General features: G+C 42.2%; 1 protein-coding gene across 1 annotated transcript; it reads right to left on the reverse strand.

The window, feature by feature from the left end:
- Window positions 1–206: 206 nt before the first annotated feature.
- On the reverse strand, window positions 207–9,289 carry STOML3 (stomatin like 3). The gene is made up of 6 exons (XM_055317237.1): window positions 9,143–9,289; window positions 8,989–9,061; window positions 5,895–5,977; window positions 4,249–4,452; window positions 2,420–2,554; window positions 207–504 (listed from the first exon to the last, which is right to left on the reverse strand). Exons 1-6 carry the CDS (start codon window positions 9,287–9,289, stop codon window positions 280–282), a joined length of 867 nt encoding a protein of 288 aa, XP_055173212.1. The 3' UTR covers window positions 207–279.
- Window positions 9,290–24,936: the final 15,647 nt, after the last annotated feature.

The following is a 24,936-nucleotide window of genomic DNA, read 5'->3' on the forward strand; positions in this document are numbered from 1 at the left end:
TCCCACTGCAAGAAAGTGCCTGCTCTAATCAGGAATGCCTGCTATCTAATGACTAATAAGGATAATGCAAAGTAGTTTAATGCTCTTGAATAATAAAAGTAGTACACAGCCCTCTTTTTTTTTTTTTAATAGCCTCTATGGCGTTTCCCTGCTAATGCTATTCCAGCAGCGAGTCCCTCTGCTTCTGTGATGTTGGGATTCTCAGCACTTCTAGCTGCTGGCTTCTCCTGAGAATTAGAAGGGACTCCCAAAGCAATGGCTGGCGACAGCAGGAGGACCTCAGGCTCTTTTGGGAACCTTCTCATGGTTATCGTAGCTGATGCCACCAATGCCCTCCAGGATATTCATGGGCAGAGGGAACACGATGGTGGAATTCTTCTCGGTGGCCACGGTGGTCAAAGTCTGCAGGTAACGCAACTGCAGGGCTATGGGGGACTCGGCCAGCACCACGGAGGCTGCCTTCAGAGATTTGGAGGCGTTCATCTCTCCTTCCGCTGCAAGGACCTAAAAGGGGCAGAAATAAAAGAGCTCAGACATAGGGGCCCCGGGGTGGCTCAGTGGCTGAGCATCTGCCTTGGGCTCAGGGTGTGATCCTGGAGACCCAGGATTGAGCCCGAATGTCGGGCTCCCTGCATGGAGCCTGCTTCTCCCTCTGCCTGGGTCTCTGCCTCTCTCTGTGTCTCTCATGAATAAATAAATAAAATCTTTAAAAATATAAAAATTTTTAAAAAGAGCTCAGACATAAAAGTTGACGACTATAACAAGGGCTTTCCCTTTCTGGCAGCGGCATCCTGATGCCTCTCTGCCAGACCCCACTCTGCCACACGGGTTTCATCCAGTTACTTCTTTGGCAAGGGGGACAGTTTCACATTCTAATGGTGTAGGAGAATCTGAGGAGGTTGCAGGAAGCGGGGAGATATTTGACAAATTATGAGTCCCTAGATTTCCTTTGCAAACCAAATACAAGCACCGCCTTTAACCCAGCCTGGTAGACTGGGAGGTCACCTTAATTCTGTTCAGAGATCTCTCTGGAGCCCCCAACCCCGCATTAGCCTTCAGGGAAGTCTGAAATCCAAGGCCTCCACCTGGCTTCTCTCTCTTGTTTTTACTCTAGAGTAAAACCCTAGGAGATGTTTTTCTTGCATTCTGCTGCCAGTTGAGCCTCACTCTTACAATGTAAGAACTGTTTCAAGTCTCTCTGCTCTTGATTAACCAGGAGCAGTAAGTACCAGTCTGACAACACCCACTGGAAGGCTCTCTTAAGTGCTGGCTTCCCTTCTAGTTCTCTCCTGCCCAAGGCTGATTCGGTTGCCTCAGGAGTGGGTACTCACTACCTCTGTGCCAAACCACCCACCAAGTCCACTGGTGAGAAGCTCCTGGAGCTTCCCAGATAAACCAGAGATGGGGGAGGGATGAGGGTAGAGAAAAACTCATTAGTTCTTGAGGAAGTATACAAAAGGCCTCTCATCTTATCTGGTTTCTGATACTCCAGAAAATCCATCCGACATGAAGGCTGCAGGTCCAACAGACACAAGAACATTCGAGGCCAGGGTATGCTCACGTCTTGTAATTCTAACCTGGATTGTGTTTCATCATCACCATCACCACTCCCTTTCAGTTCAGCACACAACTTACCACGCTTAACAGCAATGTTCAAAAGACAGGCACGAGGTTGGCTATAGCAGATGGTGACTACACCCATTGGGGTGAGCACTGAGTAATATATAGGATTGTCAGATCAGTATGTTGTACACCTGAACTCAATCTAGCATTGTATGTCACCTGTACCTCAATAATAATAAAAAAAGTCATAATTACTAGCTTTATAAAAATGTAGAATCCTAAGCCACAAGAGACTGCTTTACTGAGTCTGAGGTGAGGCCTGAGAATTACTGTTTGCTGTCGTCAGTTCTGTCTAGGGGACTGAAATGCAGCCAGACCTGGGACCCACCTTGCTAAGTCACTAAGCATTTACTGAGCACCCCTTGACCCAAGACCTGTTGCCAAATCTCCTCAAGATAGGGGCGCCTGGGTGGCTCAGTCAGTTTAAGCATTCGACTCGATTTCAGCTCAGGTCATGATCTTGGGTCATGAGATTGATCCCCACATCAGGCTCTGCACTCAGCACAGAGTCTGCTTATTCCTCTCCCAAAGCCCCTCTGCCTCCCACTCCAGCTCACACTTACTCTTTCTCCCTCTCTAAAATAAATAAATACAATCTTTAAATAAAAAATCCTCAAGATGTATTAAGCTGCCTATTACCTTTTAATTCAGGAGGAAATTCTCAGTAAAAAGTATGAAAAAGAAACCCTTTTCTTATCAAAATAATTGAGAAGGCCTGATCTGTCATTCAACGTCCATCTTTATCTGCTCCAAAGCTGGGCATTTTGCCTTCCAGTGTAGACGGAGTGGCCCTTACCCTGGCCCTGGCTTCCCGGGTGGCCTCAGCCTCAGCCGCCATGGACCTCTGTAACTGCACGGGAATCCGAACATCTTTAATTTCCACTCGGGCCACCCGGATGCCCCACAGCTCTGTGGCATCATCGAGTAAGGTCTGTTTCCAAAGCAAAAGAAAGGACATCGATCAGAACACAGATGATGTAAATTTCTGACATGCTTTATATTCGCAAGATAAATTCCTCTGCTTTGTCTCCTTTAGTATTTGCAGCATTTGGAGTGAGACAATTTGGGAAAGAAAAAGGAGTTCTTATTGATCACTCCCAGGAATTGAAGTGACTCCCAAGAAGGATTCAGAAGCTTAAACTGACAGATCTTTCAGGACGTACCAGGACCCCCCACCCCAACTACTCCTAATGAAGTATGTGCCATCCATCTAGAGTTGAGCAAATACCCCACGTTTTCTTGTCAATGACATCAAGTAAGCAGCAACACATGGGCTTCTCAGACACTCCTGGATATTGTCCTGGCCCTGCCATTTGTAGCTGTGAGTCACTGGGCCACTTAACCTCTCTGATGCTTAGTGTTCTCATCTATAAAAGGTTTCCTTTCAGGATTTTTATGAAATTTGGAGATAATACATGTAAGAGATCTACCAATGACTCACAATTGTTCAGTAAATGTTATTGGGTATTTTTTGAGATATTATGTGCCTTGCTCTGTTTAACCTCTGCTGTGGGCTAGTTTTACTCCCCAGGTAGCCAGGTATATATATATATATATATATATATATATATATATATATATTTAGCACAAGCAGCCTAAAATCAAACATATTTGTCCTTTGTAAAAACTTAAGACCACTGATGATGTCACGTTGGTTATCCTGCAGAGGGAGGGATGAAAATGCACGCCTTGAGAAATAGTGAGACCAGATGGGTAGTTCCCTCAGAGGGCAGCGGCAGAGATCTCTGCTACCAAGTGGCAAGCCATCTCTTGCCTTTCCATGATTTCTGCAGAATTGTGGGACATGGTGAGACCTCCCAAGAACCCAGTGACTGGACTGTAACTGGGGAAACATCTGAGTTGTCAAACTCATGGGGCTCTTACAATTGATTTGCAGAGTTATACAGAACTGACAATATTTCATAAAACTTTGGGGTCTGTGTGCCACCATAGGTCCTGGAAGAGATGCCAAGGACGAAAGCTGAATTTCCCTCCTAACTTACAGAAGGGAGGTTCAGAATCAAAGTATAATTGATTTCGGACCACACAGAAATGTAATTGTCTATAAACTAGAGCGTGCAAGGGGTGAGATGGATTCCTGCAACATTCTCATCAATATTAGAATAATGATTACTATCAACATAATTACTGATATAGGTATTGCCATGTCAGATTTTCCAAGGATCACAGGCCTCTGCTGTCTCAATTGAATCCTGCTCTAATATTCCACTAAAGTGCAGAAAGACATGGAGTGTTTGAGAAGTGGTGGCCCTTCTGGAGCAACTTCAACTAAAAAGGATGCTAACCTCTTCAGGAAAGCCTAATGTGTACAATGCTAACTTGTATTTTCCAAGTTTCCAAAGAAAATGGATAAGGTGTACAATTCCTACAGCTCTCCTCCTCCTGCTCAGATATTTAAATCTACACCTTGTGATTGTAAAGGAATAAAACCACAAACTGAAGGTCAGTGTTTACAGCAGCTGTGTGTGTGTGTGTGTGTGTGTTGCATGTGTGAATGCACATGCATGCACATGAGAGGGGTTCTTTGAATTACTGATATTTGATAGTCTGATAATTAAAGTAAATGAACCAAAGATACAGGCTATTCATTCTCAGCATCTTTACCTGGATGCTATGGGCAATCTCTTCTCGGCCAGCTAAAATTTGGGATAAGGTCTGTGTCCCTAAGACGTTTCTCAGAGTAGTCTGAGCCAGCAGAAATGTGGCTTGGTGGACATCGTTGACATTAGCCACTGCTGAGACAGCACTGTAGATTCTGTAATAGACGACTCCATCCACCTGAGTAGTCACGGAGTCTCTGGTGAGGATCTAGAGGGCAAGGATAGGGAAAATCACATGTTTATTATGACTTTCACAGCAAATGACAAAGTGTCAGGCAGCCTAAGAGCCCTCTCTGCAGGAGGAGAGCATGATGCCAACATTACCAAAAATCTGCCCTGGCTAGAGTATAATATCATCTCTGTTGGTGATGATTTGCCATGGTGAGAATAAGCACATGGTGAGAATAAGCACAAATCTATTTGCTTTTTAAACATTTTTTATTTTGAATTTTATTTATTTATAAATAAAAGAGAGAGAGAGAGAGGAGAGGGAGAAGCAGACTCCCTACCGAGTAGGGATCCCAATGTAGGACTTGATGTGGGGCTTGATCTCAGGACCCCGAGATTATGACCTGAGCTGAAGGCAGATGCTTAACCGACTGAGCCACCCAGGAGCCCCTCTATTTGCTTTTATAGAGGCTCTGTGTTAATATTCTGAATAATGTGACAAGGTGCTTTGCAGCCATTGAGAGTCCTCTGGCAGACCCAAAGTAGCAGAACCTAGAACTCTCTTCTCCCATATAGAATTATGGACTATGGAGCCAGAAAAGAACCATGATCGGTCACTAAAACTGCTGAGTCTTGACTGGGTTTCCTGGACCAGAGAAAAGAAAATTAACATTGACTCATAATCCTCTATCATTTCTGCCCTCCTGCACTGTAGGCCCTACTCACATTTTCTTTCCTTTTCCTGGATCGTTTTGGTTCTTAGTAATTCTGTTTCTCTTCCCTATTGCCTTGCTACTGGCCTTGGATATTTATTTACAGCACTTTATGAACTGAAAAGAATTATTTGAAATCCAAATGCAGATGGGCTCTGTGCTCTTTCCCCACACCCACCAGCTGTGCTGCATCCAATCACTCACAAAAAAAGTGAATGCTAAAGATTTTACTAAAAAACCTTCTGGATAGGTGAGAGTGAGGATAATATCCTAACCAGATCCTGCCCTCCACCAAATTAAATTAAATTAAATTCAGTTCCTTTATATGACTCTTCCAAGCCTCTCATCTACTGCTCTCCATCCCAGTTTCTCTGCCAACTGCATCTTTTTTTCTCTCTCTTTCCTGGGATTTGCCCCTCCAAGTCATTGCAAATCTTTTAGCAGTCCAGCCCTTGCCATCGGCTTTATTCTCAATTGGAAAAGCAAAGTCCACCTCTGGTTCCTCAAGCAGGTCCCTTACAGTTTGAAAATATGTTGTAAAACTTCAACTGTCCATGTAATGGGGAAGATACAGGTTTTGTTTTGTTTTGTTTTAAATTTGTTTAGATTTTATTTATTTATTCATGAGAGACACACAGAGAGAGGCAGAGACACAGGCAGAGGGAGAAGTAGGCTGAAAAGAATTATTTGAAATTTGAGCCAAAGGCAGATGCTCAGCCACTGAGTGACCCAGGTGCCTGATACAGGTTTTACTTCTACCCAGCATTACCTCTTGTGGAGGAATGTTGCAAGTAACAGTTCGGAGATCAACTTTGACAAACACATCTATGCAGGGCAGGACCAGGATCAAACCTATAAAAAACAAAAGATAGCTTAAAAGTTTATCCTATCGAAACTAACTACAACAAATTATCTCCTAACTATATGACACATTATTTTCATGAGACTATAAATGCTTCTCAGACAATCTTCAATATGTACTCCTCTAACTTTAGGGAAAATTAGCTCCTCCTTCCAGTCAGTGACTAAAAAAAAGTGATTCCCTAGAAATTAAAATCTTGTGGTAAAAAGCTAAAGATCCTTGACATTTAATTTTTAGATTTTACTTTTAAAACACTCAACCTTCTTCTACCCAAGAGTTGAATTTGACATTAATTAATTAATTTTTTTAAATATTTTTTATTTACTTATTCATGAGAGACACAGAGAGAGAGGCAGAGACACAGGCAGAGAGAGAAGCAGGCTCCATGCAGGGAGCCTGATGTGGGACTCGATCCCAGGACCCCAGGACCACTCCCTGAGCCAAAGGCAGATGCTCAACTGCTGAGCCACCCAGCCATCCCTTGACATGAATTTAAAAGGATATTTTGGAAATTGGTGTCCTTATTAAAAATATCTGTACAAAAAAAGATTTAAGTAATAGATATTTTATCTTAAATATCATTGACTGTCAGCTTTCTCATTCATCTTCAATAATACTGAAGAAATAGAATTAAAACCTCTTTAAGATTTCAAAGTCCTGGGACCCCTGGGTGGCTCAGCGGTAGAGCCTCTGCCTTCAGCTCAGGGCGTGATCCTGGAGTTTGGGAATCCAGTCCCGCATCGGGCTTCCTGAGGAGAGCCTGTTTTCCCTCTGCCTATGTCTCTGCCTCTCTCTCTCAGTGTCTCTCATGAATAAATAAATAAAATCTTAAAAAAATATATTTCCAAGTCCCTAAAACCAATGTTTTTCAGAATTTGCTATTTCTCCAGAGCTATGTTCTAGTTCAAAGATAATGGCATCCCCCAATTATAAACACTTTCAGTTCTCTTTGAGTTGTGAAGTATTTGGGTTTGGGGCTGGGTAGGGGAAGGGTGGGGATACAGAAATTCAACTGAGGATCCCATGAATCCTTAACATGAGCTTGGTGATTGTTCTCTACAGCAAGAGTTACAAAGATTAGAACCACAAGGCATGTCAGCAAGATGGAGACACCAATCCATTTTTGTTCACCAGAAAGATTTCGTGCTGTTGTTTTTGTTTTCAAGGGAGAAACAAGTTTGTAGGTTGTGTACCATGCAAATGGCTGGTAGCATCAACAGAAAACACTGCTAAGGAGCTTTCTTTCCATTGGTCTCTGAACTCTCCTGAGACTTGCAGTGAGGCTTGTGGCCTAATTTACCTCCTTTTTTGGTGCCAGGTCACTGGTTGGGGTCATGACTCCTAAAACTACAGTTAAGTCTTAGCCCTCGCACTTACTAGCTTGTGACCTGGGAACACATACAACTTTCCTGAGCTTCAGTTACTGAATCTCTAGAAGATGGTAGTGAGGATTATGCATGATTCAATACGATAATGAAATAAAATACTAAACACAGTGCCAGGTATATATTAAGTGCTCAAGAAGTGGTAACACTTATTATTAATACTTTCCATTATTAAGGAATAATTTACAATTTACAAAAGTGGAGAGGTTTAATGGAAAACAATTGGCAATTTGGCTTGTTTCCCTCTAGCTTTTATCGCTTTCTGAGGGGACTCATTTGCCCCAGAGACATGTATGACGAGAGTAATTATCCTGGGACATTTAGTGGTGAAATCTTCTGGGAAGATTCATTTAAAAGAGATACACTTTTCTCTAGAGACTTCCAAGTTATAGCTAGTCTACTTCTTTCAAATGAAGTTTTACTTTACTTATAAGCTTGGCCCCACCAGATGCAACATGACCTGGAGGGGGTAAACCTTGGCCTGTTATACCTCAGTTGAATGAATTATATTTGGACAAACTCATAAGAACAACCATAAAAAGTCATTCTTGCCCTCTCTTCCATACATTGTTCATGAAATTAGACAAGTAGGATTATACTACTTGAAATGACCAAGCTTGTTAAGACAAGCTTCTGCTTTTGAAATTTCTCTTTTTTTTTTTATGCAACAGATATCTGAGTGCCTACCATAGTGCATGGCCAAGTACAGAGCACATACAGTATAGCAGTGAATAGATAGTTCTTGCCCCACCCCCCGAGAGCTTATAGTCATAATAGGAGGCAGAAAACAAATGTTACTAGAGAAGTACTGCAAATAACAGTACTCTTTAAATGTACTTTATGGCCTCTCCTTTCAAAACATTAGAATTTATCATGTGAAATTGTCATGCTTGAGAATCAAAAACAAATATTAGCAATTTGATATAGTTCCACTACATACATACCAAGAGAAGTTATGAGAATTAAATCAATACCTAACTTCTAGAGTTTTAGTACCTAACACTTTCCCATGTCCACCCCCTCCCCACTTCCACCAAATCCCATCTTCTTGTAACATGAAGAATTTGGAACAGTTTTCATTCTAAGATAGAGAAAGGATGGAAAGAAACACAACATGTGATCAAAGGAATTGTACAATGGCTTCCAGCTTTCTATTACTCTGCTTGCCAGGAGAAGAAGTTCCTTTTTACTTTTTCCATTAGCTCTTTTCAAAGAGTGAGAATCAAAAACCAGCTCCTGGAATAGTCTCCTTGAGTAACTTAATCATCTACTGGACCATTTACTCCCTCCCTTCATTCCTCTATCTTTCTTTTAGGGCTCTTGATAACAAGTGAAGTTCGGCCAATGTAACAGAACAAGTCTTTGCTCCTGTTCACTGAATATCTCAGAGGGAATGTTAGGAAACAAGGTCAGATTTCCAACCTCTCAAACTAGTGGTCTAGTGGTCACTCCTGTGAACTCGCATAGCCAAGCAACATCTTCCCATTTTACAAACAGACAAGGGCTCCAGCTTCCTGTGATTTTTCTTTGCTTATCAAGAGAGGCTGCTGGGGAAAATTTTGGTGATAACAGTTATAGGTATTAGGTGCCCATGATCCTTGTCAGGGGTGTCCTACCTGGCCCTCTGGCTTTGTCAGCCTGGATGCGTCCCAGTCGGAATACAACAGCACGTTCATACTCCTTAATGATCTAAGAGATTAAGGCAGAGAATTTAGTCCTAATGGTTCATCAGCTCATAGAAAGAGCCCAGTTTATTTCCCAGGGTGTTACCTTTAAGCACATCCATATGGAGAAGGGGAAAGTAATGATCATCAGCAACAAAGAAAGGGAAAACAGGATCCAGCCACACACGCCAAGCCGTTTACTGCTGATGCCTAAGAAATGAAGAGAAAGCAAGCCTGTGATCCCTTTGGCCATCCTCTCCTTACATGGCTCTTAGAAAAGTCATTCAGCCACATGAGTAGGTACTACACAAGAGGGCTGGCCATGCCTGGAAGCGCTGACAAGGAGCTTGAAATTCATGCACACCTGTAAATGCAATAAACACACACACACACACACACACACACACACACTATTGATTCAGAGTTTTAGGTTGAAATTGACCTGTCCTTTCCAAGAAAATCTCATAGCAATCAATAATAACAATTACCATTATATTTAGTAGGACTGACATGGTTTATTATCCTCAAAACACATAAAACACTGTTACCCAGTATATAATTCATAGACTTCCTCCATCAGAATCACTAGGGTACCATTTTAAAAGACATATTCCTGGGTGCCCGGAATTCTCCATGTTGAAATTCAAGACAATCTCTGAAGCACAGAGGTAGGTACAATTATCCCCAAAGGGAGGCAGGATGACAGGAAAAACATTCTGAAGAGCCCGTAGGTATGAGTTTCTATGAGAGCTCTCTTATCTACAAGTGCCGTGCCTTAGATAAGCCACTCAATGTTTCTGAGCCCCCACTTTCTCATCTGTAGGATGGGGATAGAGGTCAACTACCTTGAAGGATTTGATGAGGACTAAATGAAGTTATTTTTCCATGGCACTTGGTCCATACATTAACATCTACATTAGTACATGCCTAGTACTACCTTTATTCCCATTTTACAGATATTACAGGGATGTGTCAGATACTGATATTTGACATTTCTGACTTCTAGAGGAATTTTGTTACATTGGCTCATTACATCAGATGTCTTTTTGCTAATCACACATTATGATAACAGGGGTATTTTGGCTTCAAGAATAGTGCTCTGCAATGCTAAGTTCAAATCATATTCCAATAACTGAAACTTTATAGCTTTAATCCCTTCAAGTCTTACAACTCTAGTTTATAGAACACACAAATCAGGCTGACCTTTTTATTCTTATTTTATCCTTCAATTCACTATCCCAACTTCTTTTTAATCCTCATTCCTTCTTATTCTCCTCTTATTTTTTTTTAAGATTTTATTTTTTTTGGGGATCCCTGGGTGGCGCAGCGGTTTGGCGCCTGCCTTTGGCCCAGGGCGCGATCCTGGAGACCCCGGATCGAATCCCACGTCGGGCTCCCGGTGTATGGAGCCTGCTTCTCCCTCTGCCTGTGTCTCTGTCTCTCTCTCTCTCACTGTGTGCCTATCATAAATAAATAAAACAAAAAATTAAAAAAAAAAGATTTTATTTTTTTTATTCATGAGAAACACAGAGAGAGAGGCAGAGACATAGGCAGTGGGAGAAGCAGGCTCCTCATAGGGAGCCCGATGCGAGACTTGATCCCAGGACTCCAGGATTGCGCCCTGGGCCAAAGGCAGGCGCCAAACCGCTGAGCCACCCAGGGATCCCCTAATATGTGTTTTTATACAATCATGTAGGACAAATGGCTGGCAGTGAAAGTGTTTGGTCCAAGAGATTAGTTTTTACAGTGTTGTTAGATGGTAAGTGCCCTTCAATGATTTTGTACCAGTCCACACTCTCATCAATTGCATAGTGTGACACTGGGCCTACTTCCCCATGCCTGGCACCAGTACTCATCAGGTACTTTCTCAGTTATTACATCCTGATAGATGAAAAGGATCTAAGTTTTAGATATATATTAAGTATTAAAAACTTCTTGTGCAAATGTCCTTTAATAGGCTCTAAATACACATAAAGATATACTCAATAGGAATAAGGAGTTGCCTGCATACCCAAAATTTGTATTTTTAAAAGACCACCTTCCAAAGCCTTGGACCATAGTGAGGTGGATGGGGCTATCCTTATCCAGGATAAAAAGACACGTTGTGCATTCTAATAGAATCTTTGTTGCATTCGTGTTCATTAGTGCTTACTAGTAATGACGTAGGCTGTATATAAACATTCTCATTGTTGAAACATGTAATAATCAAAAGCAATACAGATAAAGCTGAAATCCCTTTGACCATCCTCTCCTCAGTCCACTTATCTAGACAGGTCCCATAGTTACCAACTTGGTACATTTCATGATAGACCCATTCCTAAGTATTTACATTCGTGCGTCCATCATTAGAAAACATGGCTTAGATTTGTAGATTTGGTGAGTTATGGCACCACACTAACACTTCTGCTTTGTCTTTATTTTTTTAATATTTTATTTATTTATTTGAGAGAGAGAGAAAGAGTGCCAGAGAGCACAACAGGGCGGGGTGGGGGGGTGGGGGGGCAGAGGGAGGGGGGAAGCAGCAGGGAGCCCGTCAGCTGCCGCCGGCCGCCCCAGCACCTGCCCCCCGCCCCCCCCCCCCCCGCCTGGGGAGAGACGCGGGTCCCCGAAGCCTCCTCGGAGCCCCCCCCGCGCGGCTGCGCCCCGGGCCCCCGGAGGCGGAGGCGGAGGGCGTGACCGAGGGACAGGGCCCCGCGCACCGCGGGCATCAGCACTTGAGCCCGGGCACCAGCCCCGTCCCGCTCCCCCAGGCCCACGGACGTCCACCTGCCTCACGGCCACCGGCCGAGGCTCGGCCCCGCGGAGAACGGCCTTCCCAGGCCGCCTCCATCCCCGGGCTGACCTCGGGCTGACCTCGGGCTGACCCCCTGTCCGGGCGCTGTGCCAGGGGCGCACGAGGGGCAGGGGGAACCTCCCGACAAGGGCTCACGTCTAGCAGGACAGGGACAGTAGTGGCAGGGGTAACAATAGGGTCAGAGCCCTGCTGTGTGGCCTTCCAGGAAATGGAGCACTGGCAGAGTAAGAGAGGGTCCCCCCCCCCCCCCCAGTCCGTGGCTGCGACAAAGGGCAGCGGAAAGCTTAGTCAACAGCATCCCCTCCGACCTGGAAAGAGAAGCGCGGAGCTGCAATGCACAGCACCTGGGCCCCCCACGGCGACCCCGGAGAAGAGGACCCTGCGGTAACCAAGAGCAACCCTTCCCTCCGCAGCCAGAAAACGTCCTGGTTAGTGCTGTCATCAGCATCTTGATCTCTAAGTGACGTGGGACCCATGAGCTTCACAAGCTGACAGACGTTCCTGTCTGCCTTGAGAGACGCAGACAGTGAGGCGAGCTTCACGTGTAAGGGCATGCCTCTGGGACTTTGTTCCCAGCACTGGAAAAAACTTAATTTTTTTTTTAATGATAGTCACACACACACACACACACAGAGAGAGAGAGAGAGAGAGAGAGAGAGAGAGAGAGAGAGGCAGAGACACAGGCAGAGGGAGAAGCAGGCTCCATGCACTGGGAGCCCGACGTGGGATTCGATCCGGGGTCTCCAGGATCGCGCCCTGGGCCGAAGGCAGGCTCCAAACCGCTGCGCCACCCAGGGATCCCCCTGGAAAAAACTTAAAAACCTGTAGGACTAGGGGTGAACCCTTAAAGCAAGACTGGTAATGTGCCTGGGGCCAGGAGGTAGGGCAGGTTATTCCAAATCACTAGCACTTATATGACACTAGTGGTGGAAATGAATCTCAGTAAATAAAACAGGCGAGGTGAGGTGCTGCTTATTTCTTGTCTTGGCTTGGTCAGCAGTATTTAAATATTAGATCAACACTGCGTATAATCCTTGCCCACAGATCTGTATTACAATAAAATAGCTATTTCTTCTCTAAGCAGAAATAGCTATTGACGTATTCTGACATCAATTCAAAGCACCAAAGCAGAATGTGCATTACTACAGTGAGATCATAACTCACAGCTTCCAAAATGGCAGGCATTAAAGAAACGCAGTATCACATTTTAGCAAGGTTGTGGAGCTCTCTGAGCCCTCCATATATGGGAACTCAAGATGCAATCATCTTGAGAAACTAGTTCAAAGTATCTGCTAAAGCTACGCACAGACTTGCTCTGTGACTCAGTATTCCACTTCTAAGTAATACCTGAGAGAAATGAGTGGTGATTACAATGAAAATGCATTCAAGAATGGTCATTGCAACCTTATTCATAAAATTCAAGAAATGAAGAGCCCCCCACATCCATCAATAGTAAAATGAATAAATAAAGCTATGGTACATTCAGCCAAAGGAGTACTACCCAGGAAGGAAAAAGGCTACCTACTGCCATAGGCAAAACGTGGATGAATCTCAAACAAAATACTGAACAAAATAAGCCAGACTCAAGAGTGCATACTTTTTGATTCCTTGTATAAGAATACATACTGTGTGACCTCCCTTATTTTGTACCATTTCATTCAAGAACAAGAAAAAATAATCTATTGTGTTTGGAATCAGAGTAGTAGCGGTCTCTAGTTTGGGGGGTTGTTGGTGGTTGGGTACTCTCTGGGAAGGGATGAGGAAGCCTTGTGGGTGCTGTATATCTTCCTTATCTTGATCAGGGTGGTGATTACATAGACTTACATGTATTGACCGACCCAGTGAGAAAAACAAAGGCTCTTTATTCAGAGCTTGTCCTACGGCAGAAGAGTCGGCCTCGGTCACTTATGTTTTGGCAGAGACGCAAAAGCAGGCAGAGCAGTGGGAGAGCTTTATGGTGGAGAAAGGGGAAGGTTTCAGGTGTGCCTGACTGGGAAGACGGTAGGGGAGCTAACTGGACGCAGGGCATCCTGTGAGATTGGTTAGGGGTGCTTATTTGGCTTTATTCAGGTGGTATCAAGTTGGAAGCAGGACAGAAAATAGAGAAGCTGTCAGTTATTCATCAAGGCCTGGCCTTTGGGTACCGATAGTTATAAAAGTTATTGTGTAACCTTCTGGAATTGTCACTACAGAAAGCAATCTGGCCTCTTGCAAGACTGACTTATAGCAGGCTGGCTTCCTGGGTTGGTTATTGTAGATAAAGGGATTGTTTTGAGGGGCAGGCTGCCCAAACTCCCCAGCAGAGCCCTAATTTTATATGTGGTCCAGCCACTATCTGTCTGTCTTTCAAGATAAACACTTAAGACTTGGGCACGTATTTGTATGTATCTCATACTTCAATAAATAATTCAAATAAAGATGAGAGGATATAAGATCAAGCTAGTACTGAGGATGGAAAACTCACTGCTTGCTCTGCATTCTCAGAGAGAATGGAAAACCTTCAGCAAAGCAAACCTGTGGGCAGACGGAAAAAGCACCCAGCAAGGTAAGAGGTGGTGGCCCGGAGTCGTTCACTGTACATTCTAACTGAGGCCTTCACTTGAAAGCTAGATGAACATCCCACTGGCCACATACCCTGCTTACATCTTAGTTTCCTCTTCTGTTAATAATAACTAGTTGTGAGGATTAAGTGAATCACACGTAAAGGATATGAGCCGTATCAGGAGGCCCTCTAACCAATCAACGCGTTGCTTAGGATTGTCCTAGACGTGTATTTTGGTCAAGACAGTCCTAACATTTCCTTCAGGCTGACTAAACATTAAACAGAGTCTTCCAGATTCTCAGCCCCTGCTCTTCCTTTTCTTAGACCATTTTCTTCAAAACGCTTATTGTAAGTTCTTCCTCTGCCCCTTCAAGATGTAAACATTTTTTAAAAGCCTCTTGCCAGGATCATTTTGTCAAGGGCCTGGGAGCCATTTTCTGGAAATGTAATCATCAAAGAAGGTGGGCCTCCCAGTTTTTGTGGGATGGGGGAGCCTGGCTTGAGTGGACACCTTGCTCCAAGTCATACATATGCATTCTACCTGTCAGAAAGATACGAGAACAGTATTAGTAAACACAGAGGGCCTCTGACCACCGCCTAAGGCCCTCCAGTATTTCTCCAGGCGCTCACTCCTGGCTTTAAACACACTCTACCCCTTTGTTTCAGGACTGTTGGTTCACATTGAGTTCTGGCCTCCCTCCTCTATTGCAATAGTCTTGACTGAAGTCTTCAACTGCAGTGCAATTTTTATTTTGACCACTTACATAGTATTTTTTATTTATTTATATTTATTTATTTTTTTATTTTTTATTTTTTATTTTTTTTTTACCAGATATTCTAAATATCCATTGTGGATATTCTGGTCCTTCCAAATGATGACTCCTCTGTATGGGCAAGAACTACATTTTCAAGGGGAATAAAGCCCTACCCTTCAGTGTGCCTAGTTCCTTAAAGCAATGTAGCCCCTCACTGTAAGTGCTTTCAGGTAACTTCTAGAACCTTAAAGACAGAGAAAGAGAGAGACAGACCAAATCTTTAATGTAAAACTACTAAATCAAAACTAGATGATGATCTTACCATTGCTATTCCTATGACTACAGAATTTCATAATCGTGAGTTCTCTCAAATATCATAATTACATCTCTACTACAGAAGGATGATCTGTGCTTGAGAGTTACATGAACTTTATGACACATGTATACAGAGTTCCTTTTTACCATTTGATCTTTTAAATAAATATTGAAGATATATTTTGAAATAGAGTGTTAAAATGTTCAAAAAAGGAAATGCTATTTATTAATACCTTATGCCCCCCTTCAGCTTAAGAATTTAAACCCACCCACCCAACTAAAGTTCCACTTCACAACCTCCCTGCAGATGCACCTTGCCCTGCAGCTTCCTCAAGAGGAATTGCAATAAGTCTTCATCCCATCAGTCAAATGCAGCAGCAACTCCCTAGTGTGCCTTAGGAGACAAGGCTCAACACACAGGCTCTTAGCAGGTGTGTAATTCAGTTTTTCAGGAGGCAGAGCTTTGGTCTCTCACTTCTGGGTCTAGCTGCCTCAGCCACATGTGCTCACAGCACATAAACACCCCCTACAGTAAAAAAGCACCCTGTTCTCACACATCTTTGTGCCTTTGCATGAGCCTTTGTATCCCCCGGTCCCGCGCTCATATCCCACATTCTCCTCTCCTCTCCCTCACCTAGCCACACTGCTCAGTTCACATGTCACCTTTTTTTCCAGGGTGATTCTTCTCTTTCATCCCTACCTTTGGGTGCTCCTCTTCTGAGTTTCTAATACACTCTCTATCATGGCTTTCCGTAGTATGTTGGAAGTTTCAGCTAACTTAAATGTCTTCCCTGTACGTCTGTAGTGCTTGGAGAGCAGGCATTTTATTTTTATGTCTCCATCTCCTGTTACACAGTAGATTCTAAACTCATTCATTGAATTAATGACATGAATGGCACATAAAATGCACTGAACTGTCAAGAATGATCCTCAGCAATGTCACACAGTTATTTATCTGTTGGAAGTTTCTTGTCTGGAAATAATGATCTAGCAGGAGAGATTCTGTTTGCTCTCAAGAGAGTCAATTAAACTGAGAACCATATGTCCTCACATTTTCTCCTTCATGCTACTGCTTTGCTGTACCCCTGTACCATTAGGAGAAGAAAATAAGAAAGAATGTTTTCCTTGTGAAAGAGTCCAGAACCAGCCTCCCCAAAATGTCCCACTCTGGCATGAGAATTATTCTGAACTGAAGATATACAAGGCCCAAAAGACTTGAGAAGAGCTTCTTACTTCCCTCTTAACTGCCTCTAAGAATTTAGATACAGGGCCTGGTCGAGGAAGAGAGCTATCACCAGAGATAACCACAAAGAGTATGGCAAGCTAGAGGAAGATTGGCAGGAACTGTTTGTTTAAATTTCTGTGCGTCCCACTGTTTCTGCCTGGTATGACAAACATTTATTTACCAAACATTTGTTCTTTTCATCTTCCTCCCTCTTGAAGTCCCAGACCACTATCCCCTTCTTCTTAGCTCAGGATAGCACATGATCCTCAATTGCTTGACTATCTTAGAGCCTCTCGTGTCTGTCGAGGTTCACGTACATACAAAATTAAATTTATTTTTCTCTTGTTAATTTTCCTCATGGCCATTTAATTAATAGACCAGCCAAAGAAGCTAAAAGGGTAAAGATTTTTCTTCCCCATGCTTGAATCATTCTTGTCCTTCTTCAACTCCCTTTTCTGTATGAAATAGCAGCATTACCAATGGCAACAACAAACACTTGTCCTTAATTAAGATTTATGTCCAGTCTCATGATAGTGTTACTTGTGACAGTGGTAAATAAAAAACACTCCGAAAGTACAATAGAGAGATAATTAAGCAAATCATGACATATCTACACAATATCACATCACAAATACATATTTTGCTATATGAAAACCCAGAAATTACCATGGTATGATATTAAAAGAAAAAAGCAGGAGGATGAAAAATTCTATGGACAATACAGTCCCAATTAGCACAAAATACATGCATAGAAAAAAAAATACTGGAAGAAATTGACCAAAATATTAACAATGGTTAATTCTGAGTGGTAGAAGTATGATTGATTTATCCTGAAAGGGTCAGAACAAGTGTCCTCAAAGTGTAGTCACATTGGCAAGTGACTCTTTGCAGCTGAGATCAAGAACCAGTAAGCTCAAGTGAGATTTTTGCTCCTCCCTTATCTACTTAGAAGAACTTAAATCGAAGGTTGTTCTCAGAATAAGAGTTCTTACCAAGATGAATTTTATCTAAGTGACCCATCTGTATGGCAGAGCAAACTTCTAAGTACCAAACACCTGATCTTATTGATCTGTGAATTGCCCTTTTGCCCTTTGAACCTTAGGTCCCTAGCTCATTCCTCAGCTCAGGATGGCATATATACCTCATTTTACCTTTCTGTCTTTGAGTCTCTTATGTATGTGGAGTTCCCCTTTGAGCAAAACTAAATTTATCGCCTGTTGATCAATTTCATGTCAATTTATTCTGAGGCCAGCCAGAAGAAGCTTTGAAGGGTAACAGGAAATTTTTCCTCCCTAACAATTCTGTTCTAGGTTTTCTTAATTTTGGTACCTTTATAATATTAAACAGGAATTTTAACAGAAAAAATTAATCACACCTAGTAAAAAAAGAAAAAAGTCCTTTGTGTTTCCAGAGCAGGGAAGACTGCAGACTTCCCAGGGGAAAAATAAAAAGTGTGTGGAATGAGAACAATCAGCTTCCCTGGGCCTGGGGATGTAGTGTTAAAAGTTCTTTCCTCTTTCTATTGACTTCCAATCCTGTGGGGGTACAGTCAGTAAAGTACAGTCTCAGCAACTTCCTGGTTCTTTCTCCAGAGGATCAAGGATTTTAGTGTCAAACATAAAATCTAAGTTAAACCCTCCTGGTAAATACTGTCTTTTCCTCACTTGAAATTCATCTTCCCTCCTGCCTGTTTCTCTGAAATGTGTACACAGCTTGCATCAAGGGACATTTTTCAAGGACAACACAGGATCACCAAAAAAAAAAAAAACAACATTGTGCTGCCTAAAGTGTGTTCTCAGCCTGGCCGTGGCATCAGCTTGCAACTTACTTGGATGCAAAATCTTGAGTTCATCCCAGAACTAGAGTACTAGGCCTCCCAGGGATGAGAACAAAAATCTGTGTTTTAAAAACTCCCTGGGAAGATTTTTTTTTTTTTTTTGCATATTAACATTGAGAGGAAATCCTTAGATTTGGATGATTAAGATTCCAATTAACTTCACTTTAACTCTTAAAGAAAAAAGAGAGGAAAAAAGGAGTGCAAGAGAAGTCAAAGACTAATGAGTGGTGGTGTCCTACTCACTTACATGAGTAAATAATTCATGTGTTTAACAACTGTGGGATGGGGAGGGGGGTAGCCCTAATTTATAGCACTCTATAGATCTGACCTTGTGATGTCGCTGAATTTGGGGTTGAGAAGAGAGGCACACTAGTGGTTTCTGAAAGCTTATACAAAAGGCTAGTGGCACAGTATCGTAGAAGGCTCCTGCTGGAGTTGATAACAAGGACTCAGTTATTCAAAGATTTTATTTATTTAGTTGCAGAGAGAATGAGTGAAAGAGAGAGCAGAGCACAAGCCGGGGGAGGGGCAAAGAGAGAGGGAGAAGCAGGCTCCGTACTGAGCCAGGAATCTGAGATGAGATGTGGGACTTGCTCATAGGACCCCAGGATCATGACCCAAACTGAAGGCAGACGCTTAACCCACGGAGCCACCTAGGTGCCCAAAGACTCAGGTATTCATCTAATTCCCTCAGCATTTGTAAGTGGAAATTCCTGCACAGCTTGAAGCACTAAATAATGTTGTCCTGTTAATGTATCCAAGATGGAGGAGGGCAAGGGCAAACTCATCCCACAGATCTGTAGAGGATGACTGATCCTTATCTCTCATAAACTGCCAAAACCACATGAAATCAGAAGTTGTAACATATAAGTTCCATTTCTGATTGTACTGTGGTAGTGCAGGTTTTTTTCATTATATTAAAAACTCAAAACCAAATAACCCCATGGATGGTTATCTCACTGATAAAGCTCCAGTCAGGCCATTTACCCAGCTGATATCTTCACTTGTTAAATGGCAGCTAAAACGTCTCATGAAACTTCTTGTTTAAAAAGATAATGGGAGATACTTTGAGAGACCTCACACTTAGACTTCTAAGGGATAATTTGCTGCTTCCCACATATCAATTTAGGTAAATATCTATAAATGTATACTTTTTCTTTTACATACTGATAGCCAAGTGTGTTCTCTATGTCTATGACTTTTTTTTTAAGGTTTTGTTGTTGTTGTTTTTTGTTGTTTATTCATGAGATAGAGAGACAGAGGCAGAGACATAGGAAGAGGGAGAAGCAGGCTCCCCGCAGGAAGGCTAATGTAGGACTCAATCTCAGGACCCCGGGATCACACCCTGAGGCAAAGACAGACACTCAACTGCTGAACCACCCACCTATGTCTATAAAGTATAGAGAGTATGGGTTAAAACATCCTTCCCCACCCATACATATATACATATATCTTTCATCATCATCATCATCATCATCATCATCATCATTATCACTTTCTGGAACTTCAGCAAGTTTTTAAACTCTCCAAGAGTCAGTTTTCTCCTTCATAATATGAGTTTGTATGAGAATCGACCTCAGAATTATTATAGGATTTAAAAATACAATACAAGCAAAAATGCTTCAATAATACAGACATGCCATTAAAGGTAGAAGTTAGTACTTATTTTCTTCAGCTTTTCTCCATGAATCAAACATGATGCAGCTCAAATCAATTTTCCTTTTTAATCATAGCATCATCAGATGATATTTGAAAATGGATACATTTCAGCCTATTCCACATGTCTTTGCTATGTAATGCAAAAAAAAAAAAGAAGGTAAAAATAAATACAAATTCTATCTAACACTGAAGAAAAGAGCAAGCTATATATAGACTGCTGTTCAAGAAGCAAATAAAGCCACAAAAAGCAATGAATCTAAATCCTGGGCTCTAACTGAATTGAAGCCAACCCCAGTATGTATTAGGTCCCCACCGCCCTGTGGCTACTTTGTAACTCTCACAAATGCCACAATGCTCACTTCCCTTCATGTACATAAAACAAACTTAGGGCAGAAATGAGGAACTTACCCACTAAATTCTCTTTATCCTGCTTCTCAGGGGAAGATGCCCCAGGATCCATCTCATTCTTGAGAACCTTTTACACTTGGCCAATGTTCGTGGGTTTGGAGCCAGGCCTGGGCTCCAGGTGCTTAGAAGAGGGGTAGAGGAGAGAGCTGGAATGAGCAAGTGAGGGAAGTCCCTCACCTTTCGTGAGCACCCTAAGGAGCAGTTGCCCTGGTGAAGGAAGCCTGTTAACATAAACAAAACGATTTCTTTCATGTGTTCAGACTGCCTTGTTCCCAGAGTAAATTCAAAAGAACATGACCTTCTGCTGACATTGCTTCCTATAAAATATCTCTAGGTAACTCTCTATCTACATCATTTATATTTTATAACACACTTTTATGCATCTGGTGTGATTTGTTCACCACAATGAACTCTTGATGTACAGGGCAAGTATATCTATCCTTACTTTTCAGATGACAAGATTTTGTTCAATTCAATCTTCACACTGCGGTGCGTGATCTTCTAAAACTCGAACTCGAATCTGATCACATCGCCATCCAGCTTAAAATAATCCAACGGCTGCCAATCATTAGTATGGCAAAGACTAAAATCCTAAGTGTCCCATAAGACCCTGCTAGTCTGTCCCTCTCTCCCTTTCCAGTCTCACTCACATGGTAATCCCTTCACTCACGTAACAATAGGGCTATTGGTTTCTATGAGTATAAATATGCTGTCTATGTCCTCTGTGTCGCAAGGCCTTTGCACAAATGTTACCATATGCTTAATTATTTGGTTAATGTTTGTTTCTTCCTCTAGATCAGGGCTTGGCTAACTACAGCCTGCTAGCCAAATTTGGTCTGCCACCTATCTTTGTAAATAAAATGTCACTGGAACACAGCCACATCCATTTCTTTCTGTGTTCTCTGTGGACCCTTTTGTACCACATTTGCAGAGTTGAACATTTGCTATAGAGACCATGCAGCCTGTCAAGCCTAAAATATTTTCTGTCTATCCCCTTACAGAAAACATCTGCTGACCCCTGACAACTTCCATAAGGGATGTGACCATTCTGTTATTTTTTTGCCACGGCACCTACAGCATTAGAACGACGCTGGCACATAGCTGATGCCCCACAGATACTTGTTGAATGAGTAAATAAGTAACTTGTCAAAGATAACAGCTCATAAATGTCAAAACTCTCTCGAATCCAGATCCCCAGGCTCCTGTCCCAGGAGTCCTTCATTCATCAAACCACTTAGAGTCAAGGATAATTTAGCTCTTACTCCACTACGGAAAGAACCAATATTCTCCTTGAATCATGCTCATCATTCTCCTATCACTATTCCAAATCATATTTTGTTTTCCTCTGTGTGAAAGCAACACAATACAAAGTAAACTCGGGATTTTTCCCAGATCGTCCTGTCTTTCCTGGTCTTTCTTCCCCCAACCATCTGGTTACTTTCTTCTCAGCAACATCATCTCGAAAAAAACTCCCAGATTGTGCGTTACTCTTGCCAACTACCTGATACTCTTAATTGCTTTCTCTCCAAACTCAAATTACAGTAATAACCAAGGCTGTCATCCACAGTTTGTAATGATAAGAATTAATATGGAATATTAGAACTTTGGGAAAGGAGACTGGGGACCAGAAACAGATTAAAACAGATGCATGTGCATGCAGAGTCAGAGGCTGTCTGCTTTCAAATACATTCCTCGGCATTGTCCTCATCCATTCTAGGTTATGGCTTGTTGTAGAGACGATGCCAGAGGCAGAGCGGGTAAGAAAGCAGGCCCCTGGGTGTTAAGAAGTCCTGGTTCTATTGCCAACGGACTATGTGACATGGTGTAACTTGTTTAACTCTTCTTCATGTCTGTTTTTTCCATCTGTACAATGGGAACACTAACGGTCTCTACCACAGTTGTCTGTGTGAGAAGTATATGAAAGAGTATATGTAAAATACTCAGGGTCATGACTAGCATTAATAAATGGTTATTATCACTGTGAATGAGAGCTGAGCTGTGTTTCTCAGGGCTCAGCGATCTTCTTTCAAAAATGAGAATGTTGAGTTAATTTTCACAGTATTTCTCTTTTCATCCCTGTTTCAAGCAAATGTGAGATGGATTCGTGATTGGTTAGGTAAGTCGAAACATTCCTCACCTCCCGTAACACTTCTCCAGTTTGCTGCAAATTTGAAAACTTGAGATCCGTTCCTGGTTCTACTGCACTTAGTCCATAGATTCCATTGTTTCCTCCTGGCCTCTACTTCATCACCGTGTCATCACAATTTTGGGATTAGCCTCACATGGAAAAGAGCAACAGGAAAACCTCCTATTTCCATCATTTCTTGTGTCTAGGTCGGAGACAATCCTTGCCTGGAGCAGGAAGCTTTCCTGCCGAATCCAACGACCCTCCACAGTTATGTAGCAAAATATTTTGGAAGTACTAGTTTAGCTAGCTTCTAAATACAATCCCCGTTAACATTAGCCAAATATCACTTAGGCTAGCACTGCCAGTCATGGAGGTGCAAGGTTCAAAACAACAGAAACAGTAATTGTTCCCCGGTGGTGGCTGGCAAGAGCCTCTAGGGCACTTGCAGCAAATACATCCCTGTGGAAGATGACTAAGCAACTGTTTTTCTTCTTCCTGCAAAACCTCTCAAGTATCTCAGCCTAGAAAGCAAGAATGATTTCAACAAGTAAGGGACACCTGGGACAGCTGGGGGCTTCAGAAGATGAAAGAAACACGAGATCATTCTCAATGTTTCCTCCTCCTTTGTCTAAATGTAGGTCTTGGGCCACATTAATGAATTTTCTCGCCTCCATCACGGGGAAGTGAGGATGGGGAAATAAAGCAGATCACCGATTGCTGGAATGTGCTCCCAATGAATATTTTTCTGTCTTTCTACTTTCTGTCATTATATCAATTACTGGACTTGGGCAAAGTTCTGAAATGAAGACAGCTGTTTTGTTCTGTTTGTTTTAGGATAGCTACGCTTTTAGAAGCCCTAATTCCTTTTCCACCCTTAACATACAAGATGTCGCTAAATATGCATATTTGACTTTCCCTGAATGTTCATCATAGAGCGCAAATGCCATCTTGAAACAGTTCATTCTAGCTTCAGACTTTTCTCCTTCCCTAAGCTTCTGGTTTCAGGAACACTCTCCCATCACCTGTCATCCACCATCATTTCTTGCTAAGATGCACTCATATGTTCCAGGACATTTGCTACTCCCTTAGGAAAATGTTTCCTTTTCTGGTGAAGTTCTCTGATTTCATTAGTTTTCACCAAGATATATCATCCATTCTATTTTATTCATTCTCATTTATCCAATTTTTGAATTTCCACATCCTTAAATAACAAATTAAGTCCATAGGTCTGCATGGATATTTATGGTGATAACTCCCCAAACTGTCAATCTGGCCCAGCCTTCTTTCTCTCCAGAATAATAAATATTTTCAATTTTCAGCTGATAAAATATCTCTACCTAAATGTACCCTCCACCAATGAAATAATCTATCGATTAAAAACATTCTATTAAATAGACATTTTTATTACAGAAATTTTGATGATGCATGTGAAATAATACATACAATGCATATATATGTATGTAATGTTGTGTGTTTATTGAATAAAATGAACAATGAATATACTACCCAACCTGAGAACTAGAATATAACCAACACCATTAAAGCTATTTGGGTAGTCTTCATAAGCATTATCCTCACCTCCCCATCACCAATCCATAATTATGCTGATTGTTCTCTTGCATTTAAAACTGTTTTTTTTATCATGTATGTATATATCTTTTAAAAATTATTTTGTTTTTAAAGATTTTATCTATTTATTTGAGAAGAAGAGAGATACAGAGACACTGCATGAAGGGGGTGGTGGTGGGAGGAGGCAGAGGGAGAGGGAGAAGCAGACTCCATGCTGAGCAGGGAGCCCCATGTGGGACTCGATCCCAGGACCCTGGGATCATGACCTGAGCTGAAGGCAGGCACTTAACCGACTGAACCACCCAGGTGCCCCTATATCTTTTTTCTTTTTTTAAGATGTATTTGAGAGACAGAGAGACAGAGAAAGAATGAGAGAGACCGCACTAGGGGGGTGAGGAAGGACAGAGTGAGAGAGTCCTCAAGCGGACTCCTCACTGAGCACAGAGCCTGATTTGGGGCTGGATCCCAGGACCCTGAGACCTGAGGACCTGAGGACCCATGACCTGAGCTAAAATCAAGAGCCAGTTCTCAACTGGAGGAGCCACCCAGGCACCCCTATGTGTATGCATATGTCTTGAAACAATGTATTACTTAGCTTTATTTGCTTTTGACCTATGTAAAAATACACATGTAGCCTCCTATGATTGCTTGTATGATTCTACAATGTT

Source organism: Nyctereutes procyonoides, unplaced genomic scaffold, assembly GCF_905146905.1.
Source record: "Nyctereutes procyonoides isolate TBG_1078 unplaced genomic scaffold, NYPRO_anot_genome, whole genome shotgun sequence".
Classification (NCBI taxonomy): Eukaryota; Metazoa; Chordata; class Mammalia; order Carnivora; family Canidae; genus Nyctereutes; species Nyctereutes procyonoides.